The sequence below is a fragment of the Lemur catta genome, chromosome 1, assembly GCF_020740605.2.
Source record: "Lemur catta isolate mLemCat1 chromosome 1, mLemCat1.pri, whole genome shotgun sequence".
Classification (NCBI taxonomy): domain Eukaryota; kingdom Metazoa; phylum Chordata; class Mammalia; order Primates; family Lemuridae; genus Lemur; species Lemur catta.
This window is the reverse complement of record NC_059128.1, coordinates 77,510,327-77,522,181: the sequence shown is the minus strand read 5'-3', so window position 1 is coordinate 77,522,181 and position 11,855 is coordinate 77,510,327. Positions and strand designations below refer to the sequence as shown.

Genomic DNA, 11,855 nt, shown 5'->3' with positions numbered 1-11,855 from the left:
TTCAATGCACATTCACTCAACAAACATTACCTGAGGGCCCACTCCTGGTGGGCCCAGGATGGCCGGAGCCACTCTCGTATTTTTTTCCCCTGTGGTTACCAGAGTCATTCCTGCTCATTCTAGATGATTTGGAAAGAACCAAAAGGTGAAAAGAAACTAAAGAAAAATCACCAATAGCTCCCTCATCCCAGAGGAAATCTCTGCTAACATTTTGCAATAGATCATTCTGGTCTTTTCCCCTCTCGTGTTTTCCTAAAGTCATGGTTGTAAATTGATCCATCTCCATCACAGATAATTCAGAAAATCCAGAAACACAGAAAAAAAGAGCACTTCCTGTTGGTTTTCAGGCATGGGCTCTTTGTCCTCATCCACTCCTCAGGTGTTCCAGGGCTCATTTCCCCCTCCCCCCTCCCTCCTCCTCCTCTCCTCCTCCTCCTCCTCTCTGTTGTGATATTTGTTTGCTTGCTTTTCCCATCTTCCTCCCCTCCTCCCTCCCTCCTCTTTTTCCTTTTCTCTTCCTCTTCCTTCTCCTCCTCCTCCCCCTTCTTCCTCTCCCCCTTCCTCCCCTCCCCCTCCTTCTGTCTGTGCAGTGTTATTTGCTTGCTTAGTCCTCCTCCTCCTCCCTTCTATTTTCTTTCTTGGTGGGTCCCCCAGGCCTGCACCTCCCCCAGGTCTGCTTGCTCAGGGCTGCCTGGGGCAGGAAGGGTAGGAGCCTGCACACTCTCACCCCTCCCTGTGTGCCAGCTACACCTGTCCCCATTAAGTGCCATTGGGCATTTCTGTGGCACCTTGTCACGCAGTGTTCTAGGCAGTTCCCCACCCTCAGGAGACCGACACCTGCTCTGGCTCTTGCAGAAATGTGTGGGTCCTCCTATGTTAGTCACTGCCCTCCTGTGCTGTCCCTGGTTCTGTCACTGGGGGGGAACAGTGAGCAGTCTTCCCACTGGGCTTCTGAGGGCCTCCCAGGAGATGCGGATGTTAGCCATTTCTGCCTTCCCAGTACACCTTTCCAATTATTTTCCCTGTCCCCAGCTAAAAATTGGCTTTTAAACCATAATTGAACTGTGTTTTCTTCTCCTCCTCCTTCTCTTCCTCACTTAGGCAAGCCTGTCTGCTTCCTTTCCTTTCCCTGCCTTGGATGGACAGGCTAGACCGTCTCAAAGCTCTCTTCCAGCTCGACATCCCCAGGGCCCAGAACTGCTATAGTGCACCCTGAGATTAGATCCCGAGCGACCCGCCCTCTGCCTCACAACCCAGCGGGGCTCCCATAGATAAACTGTGGCAAAAGAAATGTTCAGCTGTGGAGCAGGGAGGCAGCTCAACCAGGCCAGCGCCCCTGGCTCCTGGCTTCTGGTCTTCCTGTGCCCCAGTGGTGTGCACAGACCGTCATCCTTAGGTCATTTTCGCTGGTAGTTTTGGGGTTCATGTTTCGCATCATTGTGTGATACAAAGCAAAGAGCTCTCAACTCCCTTAAGGTGTGACCCTGATTTCCCCAGGTGTAAAACGATCACCTAACAACAGTAGTAGTGCCAGCCCTGCCTGCCCTCACAGGGCTGCTGTGAGGACCAGAGGAGGAAGTATATTCTAAGGTGCTTTGTAACTTGTGAGGCACATGCATGTGCAGAGCTCCTCTGGTCAGTTTAATCACTTCTCCGGGGTGACTGTCTCCATTGCTGGGATGAGAAGAGGAGGGGAACAGAGGAATCCACTGGACCTGCCCATTGTGGCTTCCCTTTGAATCATCTGTGGGGAAACTCCTCACTCTCCCCTCAGCCTGGGCCCCCAGAGCCTCATGGGCCCTGATTGGACAGGCGAGGAAACTGTAACCTGCTCAAGGGCATACTGGGAATTCATGGCAGGGCCCGAATTAGCACCCAGGGCTCTCTGGGTCTTAGAAAGATCTGGAGGTTTCCCAGTCCCACCTTGCTAGAGCTGGCCTGCCCCAGGAGGATGGTTGGTATGTCCACATCACTGCTCAAGTGTCCCTCCCTTGTGGGTCTCACCCCTGCTCATCACCTCTGCTCAGGTTCCCGGTGTCTCCCTGTTCCTGCCCCTGGACTGAGGGACAAGCTTCTCTGATCAGAGCTGCCTCCCTGCCCCAGCACACCAGCCCTCTGATTCATGGTTCACAGAATTGAATGAAAGGCTGAGGCTGTACGTCAGCTCGTTAGGCGCAGAGCCCAGGTCTTGTTCAGCCCTGGGGGTCCAGGGAGAGGAGCAGCCAGGGCTCTCTTGGCCCCATGAATGGGCTTCGTGCCCCTGTGTTGTTTCCATGCCTCTCCTGTCCCGGGGCTGCCTCGGACCAGTCTTCTCTAAGTGCCTCCTGACCTTGCCAGGTCCTGTGTGCGAGACCCAGGCCTCCGAGGTGCATGTGAATTCCTTGCCTCCTGCTCAAGTTTGGGGGCAGGCAGAGCTGCCTGGCATTCAGGCCACCCACCTGCCACAACTCAACGAGCTTTACTCACAGTAGCTGCCTGATGGCTCCAAAATCTCAACTCTTCCCAGCTGCTCCAGGCTGGCCCGAGGGACGAGAGACACCATGAAATAGGCCACTGGGCATCTTCCCCTTTGGCCACCACACCCATCCAGACCCGCCCACCCTGGCTGTACTCACCTTCCTGTCTCTCTCACGATAAGCTCTCCTGTCCACGTCCCTTCCTTCTCCCCAGCTAACCCTTCTCAGTGAGTTCACGCATAGATCATCTTTTACTTCATTCACTCCAACAGGTCACAAACAGGACCTGGAAGAAAACCATGTTTTGGTTACTGCATTAAGCATTTATGGAGCACTCGGGCTGTGGAGTCTGCCTGCCTGCAATCGAAATCTGGCTCCACCAGTTCTTTGTGAGTGATCTTGGAACAACTAAGCCTTCATTTCCTCATCTGTAATATAAGAACAGTAACAGTACCTAACCATAGGGCTGTTGTAAGATTAAGTGGGGTAGTGCACATAAAGAATTTAAAACAGTATCTGATATTAAAACCTATTACCAGTTGTATTAGTAGTTTTATTACTATTAGCCACTGTCATTGTTAAACGCTAGGAGTGCTATTAATAAGACACAGCCCATGCCCTCAAGGGCAACTGGGGGAAAGATAGGTAAGTATCTAGAATGTGAGGTATGAGCTGGCCAACAGGAAATTCAGAAGAGGAATCCCCAAATCAGACTTCCTGCAGAGGCGCAGCCCCCTCCATCTCCCTGGAGACCCTGTCAGCTCACCTTTCCCTCCTGGCTCCCCCATCACAGCACAGCACCTGCCAGGGAATGCCCTATTGCTCAAGAGCTATGCAAGGCCCACATGGCACAAGGCTGTGACAGTTCATCAGCCTCCACACCTCCTCTCAGCCAAGCAACCCTGCCAAGAAAAACCCAAGGGCAAATGAGAAAACCAGTTGTGATCTGCCCAGTAAGCAGGTGGCAGTGCAGCAGTCCGGCCCCACCTACAGTGTCTCCTGGAGTCTGGGGATGGAAGGGGAGGCAGACACTCTGGCACCAGTTTCCTGAAGGTCCAGTCCATCCAGCTGTTCTGTAGGGAGCAGCCGAGGAACCGGAGGCAGCCACCATGGCCGAAGGTATGGAAGGCCGGTGGGGTTGCTGAGTGCAGGGATGACGAGGACAGGGAAAGACTATAGGAAGTCAAGGGGAGGAGGGTGGATTCGGAGGTGGAAAGGAGTAAATACAGAATTGAGGCAGGACCAGCAAGAAGCCCAGAAACCTCAGAAGTCACTGGTGGCCTGAGAACCAGGAGGCAGGGTGGAGGCTGGCAGGTAAACACGGGCAAACAGCCCTGGCTTCCATAGCCCAGTGGGATGGGGCAGGGCCAGGGATTGGGGGTCAGGGTTCCTGTCCTCTGCCACTAGCTGATCCTTTGACATTGGGCAGGTCATTTCTCCTCTAGTGTCCAAACCCGTGCCTGAAAAATGAAAGGTTGGACCAGATAATTCTGAAGTTGTCTTCCTGCTCTAAAGTTCTCTGAATTGTCATATCTTCTCCTCTTCTCCCTTTCAGAGGGTCTGTTTTTATCTTAGCTAATCTTACCACCACCAACCTTCTCTCTGTATCATCTCCCTCTCTCTGGAAAGAGCTGCTATGAAGATTAGGTGGTTAGTTGAAACCATTTATAGGAATGGGCTTTAAACTTGCTCCACCAATGTAACAGCCTCACCTTCCCTCACTACTTCTTGTGTTTTTTTAATTTTAAAATTTTTATAACTTTTAATTACACAAGAAATATATGATTACATAGTTGGAGTAAAACAAATCAACAATTATAGATAAAGCTATTGTTCCCTGACTTCCACCCACAACTGCAGACTCATCTCTAGAGTAACCACTGTTACCTGCCTTTTGTCTACACGTTTACATTCATATATTGTATGAATGAATATACTCAACGAAATACATAGGATTAGTATCTGTGACTTTTCTTGGTATGTCCGTGGTATCATCACATTGTATATATTTTTCTTTTTTTTTTTTTTTTTTTTTGAGACAGAGTGTCACTTTGTTGCCCGGGCTAGAGTGAGTGCCGTGGCATCAGCCTAGCTCACAGCAACCTCAAACTCCTGGGCTTAAGCGATCCTACTGCCTCAGCCTCCCTAGTAGCTGGGACTACAGGCATGAGCCACCATGCCCGGCTAATTTTTTTGTATATATATTTTTTAGTTGGCCAGATAATTTCTTTCTATTTTTAGTAGAGACGGGGTCTCACTCTTGCTCAGGCTGGTCCCGAACTCCTGACCTCGAGCGATCCACCCGCCTCGGCCTCCCAGAGCTAGGATTACAGGCGTGAGCCACCGCGCCCGGCCTATTTTTCTACAACTTAATTTTTTCACTCAACAGTATGTTTTGGAGCTCTATCCATGCCAGTCAGTGCCTAAAGCTCTATCTCAATATTTTCCATAGTTTGGGTGTACATATTTTATTTATCCAGTCCCCTATTGCTGGTCATTTAGGTTGTTTCCAATTTTCCAGTTATGTAAGCAGCATTGCAATGAACATTCTTATCCATGCATCTTTGTGCTCATGCGGAATTATCTCTCGAAGACAACTACTAAGGTCACTTCCATTAAAAGTTCTTCCTACTGTCTGCTTTCTATTTCCCTGATCATTTTACCCCATTCTCCTCTCACCTCAAGGAAAGCAAATATGTCCAGTACTAAATGAACCTCCTATTTGAATAGCTGGTATCTGGGCTGAAGGGTCTTCCCGTCGTAGGCAGAGATTAACATGCCCACAATGTCTCCAGAGGATGAGACTTGGCCGCTGAGCTTGCTGTCAGGCAGATGCTGCCACATCTGTTGGGTAGTCTGGGTCACGTGCCCAACCTGAACTGGAGCCAGTTAGTCAATTGGTCTCCCAAAGGGGTGAGCTTCTTTTTCCACTGTTATGAAAAAACCGAGTGCTTTCCCAATGGGCAGTGGATCAGGATGTTCCTTCTGAGCACAAGTGAATGCCAGCAGTGGGTGGCAGCGGTTGGGTGCCGGGAAGAACTCTGAACGTGGGTCAGGAATCCTGGTTTAACCTTAGGGAAGGCATTTAATCTACCTGAACCTCAGTTTTCTCATCCCCATATGGAGATGACATGACATTTTGTCCCTCCAAGGTTGTGGTGAGGATTAAATGAGACAACCGTCTCAGAGTGCCTAGCACAGTGCCTGGCAACAGTAGACAGGCCCTCAATAGAGTGTTGATGGACTCTGAAATCTGACATAAGTACAGGGTGATTTTGCAAAAGATAGAGAACTCTATTCAACCTGGCAAGCCTTTCTGAGTACCTACAATGTGCTGATCTTTATGTCTTAATTTCTTTTGTAATAATAATAATAAACTACATTATGAAAAAGATGTGTGTGAGTCAGGTGTTGTGTAAACATGTTTTCATTTCTCTTGGGTATATACCTAGGGACGGAATTGTCAGGTCATATGGTAACAGCAATCAAAAGCACTTAAAGATGTTTAAGAAGACAAAGTTTGATATTCATTAGGGTATTTTGGTACAGTTGATTTGGTTCCTATTTGTTTATAACAGCTTTATTAAGACACAATTCATATACCATAAAGTCCACCCATTTGAAGTCCACAACTCAGTAGTTTTTAATATATTCACAAAGTTTTGCAAACATCACCACTATCTAGTTCCAGAACATTTTCATCACCTCAAAAAGAACTAGCAGTCATGCCCTATTCCACCATCCTCCAGCCCCTGACAAACCCTAACCTCCTTTCTGTCTCTGTGGATCTGCCTATTCTGGACATTTCATATAAATATAATCATACAATATGTGCCCTTTTGTATCTGACTTCTTTCACTTAGCATAATGTTTTTAAGGTTCAACCATGTCATAGCATGCTCAGCATTGCTTTTTACAGACAAACAATACTCTATTATATGGATATACCCCATTTTGTTTATCCATTCATCAGTTGATGGATGTTTATGTTGTTTCCACTCTTTGGCTATTAGGAATAATGTTGCTATGAACATTCAGGTTTTGTATAAAATATGTTTTCATTTATCTTGGGTACACACCTAGGGATGGAATTGTTAGGTTATATGGCAACTCTATGTTTAACATTTTTTTTTTTTTTTTTGAGACAAAGTCTCACTTTGTTGCCCAGGCTAGAATGAGTGCCGTGGCGTCAGCCTAGCTCACAGCAACCTCAGACTCCTGGGCTTAAGCGATCCTACTGCCTCAGCCTCCCGAGTAGCTGGGACTACAGGCATGCACCACCATGCCCGGCTAATTTTTTCTATATAGATTTTTAGTTGGCCAGATAATTTCTTTCTATTTTTAGTAGAGACGGGGTCTCACTCTTGCTCAGGCTGGTCTCGAACTCTTGACCTCGAGCGATCCACTTGCCTGGGCCTCCCAGAGTGCTAGGATTACAGGCGTGAGCCACCGCGCCCGGCCTAAATTTGTTTATTAATTCTAAGTTTTTGGTGATTCCCATAGGATTTTTCTATATATGAGATCATAGAGATAATTTTACTTTTTTTTGATCTGGAGGTCTTTGATTTCTTTTCTTTTTTCTTTTGGTGCATGTGAAGTGATACCTCATTTACATTTTTCTAATGACTAATGACATTGAGCATCTCTTCATGTGCTTATTGATATATCTTCTCTAGATAAATGTCTATGCAGATCAGTTGCCCATTTTTTATTTGAGTTATTTGTCTTTTTTATAATAGAGGTGTATATGTTTTTAAAAAAATATTCTACATACAAGTCCCTTATTAGATACATGCTTTACAATATTTTCTCATATTTTGTGGGTTGTCTTTTCACTTTCTTGATGGTGTTCTTGAAGCAAAAGTTATTAATTTTGATCAATTTACATTTATCTGTTTTTTTTCTTTCACTGCTTGTGCTTCTGCTGTCATATCTAAAAAAACACCATTGCCTAGAGCAAGATCATGAAGATTTACCCCTGTGTTTTCTTCTGTGAGTTTTGTAGTTTTAGCTCTTGTGTTTAGAATTAGAATTTAATTTTAGAATTAGAATTTAGAATGTTTAGAATTTAATTAATGTTGAATTAATTTTTATATGTGGTGTGAAGAAGGCATCTAACTTCATTCTTTTGCATGTAGATATTCACTAGATCTAGCACCGTTTTTTGAAAAGAGCATTCTTTCCCTATCAAATTGTCTTGGCACCCTTGTCAAAGATCAATTGAAAGTTGAGAGACTCTCATTTCCAGACTCTCATTTCTATTCCACTGATCAGTATGTCTATCCATATGCCACTACCACATTGCCTTGATTACTATAGCTGTGCAGTGAACTTTAAAACAGGGAGGTGTGAATCCTCTAACTTTTTCTTTTTCTTTTTCTTTTTTTTTTTTGAGACAGAGTCTCGCTGTGTTGCCCGGGCTAGAGTAAGTGCCGTGGCGTCAGCCTAGCTCACAGCAACCTCAAACTCCTGGGCTTAAGTGATCCTACTGCCTCAGCCTCCCCAGTAGCTGGGACTACAGGCATGCACCACCATGCCCGGCTAATTTTTTCTATATATATATTTCAGTTGTCCAGATAATTTCTTTCTATTTTTAGTAGAGACGGGGTCTTGCTCTTGCTCAGGCTGGTCTCGAACTCCTGACCTCGAGCAATCCACCCGCCTCGGCCTCCCAGAGTGCTAGGATTACAGGTGTGAGCCACCGCGCCTGGCCCCTCTGACTTTTTCTTTGTCAAGATTGTTTTGACTGTTACAGAGCCCTTATGTTTCCATATGAATTTTAGGATCCAGTTGTCAATTTCTGCAAAGTGACAACTAGGATTTTGATAGGGATTGTGTTGAATCTGTACATTAATTTGTCATATTAATGATACTGTCTTCCAACCCATGCACATGGAATGTCTTTTCATTTATTTAGGTCTTCTTTAAATTTTTTCAATGACATTTTGTGTTTGTTTTTTGGTTTTTTTTTTTGTGGTCCAGGTTTTGCACTTCTTCTGTGAGATTTGTTACTAAGTATTTCATTCTTTTTGATGCTATTATAAAATGGAATTGTTTTCTTAATTTTATTTTCAGATTATTCATTACAAGTGTATGAAATATAGTTGATTTTTGTATACTGATATTGTATCCTGCAACCTTGCTGAATTTGTTTATTAATTCTAAGTTTTTGGTGAATCCCATAGGATTTTTCTATATACAAGATCATAGAGATAATTTTACTTTTTTTTGATCTGGAGGTCTTTGATTTCTTTTCTTTTTTCTTTCTTTTTTTCTTTTGGTGCCTAATAGCCCTGGCTGGAACCTTTAGTACAATGTGGAACAGATATGGCCAGAGCAGACATCCTTGTCTTGTTCCTTGTCAAGAAAGCATTTAGTCGTTCACTATTAGATATGGTGCTTATTGTGAGTTTTTCACAGATATCCTCTACCAGGTTGCGGAAGTTCCCTTCTACTCTTAGTTTGTCAAGCATTTTTACCATGAAAGGGTGTTGGATTTTGTCAAATGCTTTGGTTCATTTTTTAAAAATCTAAATACAGCCAAGACAAAGCAGTGAAGTCTGTGTACTTATTGGCTTACATCTAGTGGTAAAAAGCAGACAAATTTAAAAGCAACTAAGAAAAACATCTGGCTACCTTATACTGAGCCAAAACCTAGCAGAAATTTGTTGATAGAAATGAACAAATGAGCATGACATGTAAATTAACTTGTCAACTAAGCAGTTAAGATTGTCTGTGAGAGATTCAGTTAAGTGCTGCAGATCAGTGGGCCAACTGGGAAGGCTTCAATGAAGGAGGACAGGCAGGATTTGGTTAGATAGTGAGGGGCCATTCTGAGTTGAGGCTACAGCAGGAACAAAATACACAGACAGGTAGGGGTACCATTTGCTTAGGGACACATTGTCTACAGGAGAGGGCCCATGCTGGGAGTGGTGAGAAGTGAGAATGCAAGAATAAGTTAAGGCCTGCTATGGACAGTCGTAAGTGTCAGGGTAAGGAGTGTGCTTTTTATATGGTGACTGTAAGATATCTCAGAACTTTTGAAGCAAAAGGATGGCACGATCAAATTTTCTTGAGGAAAGATAATCTGATGATACATTAAGGGTGGGTGGTGGGGAGAGAGACAGGAGGCAGGAGACCTCATGGGGACTATTATGGTCACCACTAGGTGTGAGGTGAGGAGGTCAGAATCTTGTGAATGTGGAAAGAGACAGACAGACACCAGAGATGTTTTAATGGACGGAATGAAGGGACTTGGTGACACACAAATGGATGCAGGCTAAGGATTTGGGTGAGCCAATTGTGATTTAAAGACTGTGAGCCCACCAGGTGACTGGGGACCAGGGCAGGATCATGTCCAACATGACGGAGTCAGAATTGGAGCTCTTCTGGGAGAGGCACACTTGGAGAACAGTGAGGTCAGTCTGTATCTTAGCAGAAGCTCCAGAAGGCTGGGAATGGAACTTTCTTTGACTGTAATCAGACTCCAAGCTCCTAGGGCATTGAGCACATGGCATTGTGGTGGTCAGAGAGCCAGCAAATTGCTAAAGGAAAAGCAGCTAACTCAGGGGCAGCTAACCCTGGGACAGCTAACCCAGGGACTTGCACCCAGGTCTGGAGGTTGGTACAGGGGCAAGTGATACTATTAACTTGAGTCCAAGAAAGTAGATACAGGGGTGAATCTGAAGATATGCTAGGCTAAAGGGGGCAATCAGACTTGACCATGTCTACAAAAGGAGTTGGACAGAGGCAGAAAACCATGTACCCAAGGAGGGTGTAAGGGAGAAGGGGACAGAGCGTCAGAGACGTAGGGGAGGGAGGGAGGGAGGAAGGAAGGAAGGAAGAGAGGAAGGGAGGGAGGGAAACTTGTATGCATGGAGCCTCATTAAATCCTCATACTAATGCTGTCAAGCTGGCATTACGGACTCTTTTACTGATGTGGAAACTGAGGTTCAGAGATTAAGTTACTTTCTCAAGTTTGCACAACTAATAAGTGGTAGACAGGATTGGACCAGGCTCCAAAGCCTGAGTCTGCCTCTGGCTGCCTCATTGCAGGGCTACAGGTGGCCCTCACAGACTTCCAGAGCTCCAGGAACAACGTGCGGCACCACACACAGGAGATCAGCGTTGACCACCTCATTGTTCGCCGGGGCCAGGCCTTCAGCATCACCCTGTACTTCAGTAACGGGAGCTTCCAGCCAGGCCTGGACAACATCATCTTCGTGACTGAGACTGGTGAGGACCCCAGCTGGCTCACAGGGGCTGTGTATGGGGGGGTGGGGTGTACGTGCACGCACGTGTGTGTTGGGGGAACTTTGGGAGGGGCTGGAAGCTTACCACAGAGGGTCTCAGCTCTACTTCCCTCCCAGGACCCCTGCCAGACCTGGCCAAGGGGACTCGGGCCATGTTCAGCCTGACAGGCCGTGGTGGCCCCAGCCCCTGGATCGCCTCTCTAGAAACCAATGGGCCCACCTCCCTGGAGGTGAGCCTGTGTGCTTCTCCCACGGCGGCTGTGGGTCGGTACCTCCTGAAAATTCACATTGACCCCTTCCAGGGGTCTGTCACGGCCTACCAGCTCGGGGAGTTCATCCTGCTCTTCAATCCCTGGTGCCCAGGTAAGGCAGGGTGCCCACGAGGGGTCCCTCATCTCTATTGGTGCTGCCAGAGAAACAGGCTTGACGGTTTCTAGACCCTACTTCCTGTCTGCCCACAAACCACCCCAATCCCATGCACTCAGCACCCACCCCCAACCACCCCTAACCAGGCCAGGGAGACCTCGCTATTTATTTAGTTATTTAGAATTTCCAAATTTTGAACCAAATCATCTTTACTTAAATAGAAAACTATTATAATTTTGACCATTGTTAACATCTACCTTTACCGTGCATTTTTAAGTTAACTTGAGTTTTTCATTATAAAAGTAAAAAATGCCCTACATCAACTATTTGTGGAATAAAGTAAAGGGTAAAACCAAAAAAGAAAAAGAAAAAAAGAAAAGAAATGAAACGTATAAGGCAAAAAGTAAAACCTCCCAATATCCAAGTTCCCTTCTCCAGTGGAACGAGAAATGTTAACATTTTCTTGTGAAGCCCTATGAAAGTGTTCTGTGCTTAACCAACTATGTGTACATATGTGTGTGTGTGTGATTCTGCAATGCATACCACAAACAGGATTATGTAATACATACTATTCTCCAACTTGCTTTTTTCATTTAACAGTTCAACTTTGGACATGTTTTTCTATCAGAACATTCTTAATGGTTACAATTATTCTACTGTTTGGATGCACCAAATGTTTTTAACTAGTTCCCTATTTTTGGATGTCTCCAGTTTTTTTCTTCTACAAACAAAGCCACAGTGACTATCCCACACTACCTGTCCCACAAGCCCTGTCCTCTAA

The 11,855-nt window shown here is 45.6% G+C and overlaps 1 protein-coding gene across 1 annotated transcript in view; it reads left to right on the top strand.

Annotated features, from left to right (window-relative positions):
* Positions 1 to 3,519: 3,519 nt before the first annotated feature.
* The window catches only part of TGM5 (transglutaminase 5), a 29,151-nt gene continuing 20,815 nt past the window's right edge, over positions 3,520 to 11,855 (top strand). Inside the window, exons 1-3 of the mRNA XM_045539846.1 lie at positions 3,520 to 3,575; positions 10,512 to 10,691; positions 10,826 to 11,071. Of these exons, the coding sequence (XP_045395802.1) occupies positions 3,566 to 3,575; positions 10,512 to 10,691; positions 10,826 to 11,071 (436 nt within the window). The 5' untranslated portion in view covers positions 3,520 to 3,565. The remainder of the gene's footprint in view (positions 3,576 to 10,511; positions 10,692 to 10,825; positions 11,072 to 11,855) is intronic.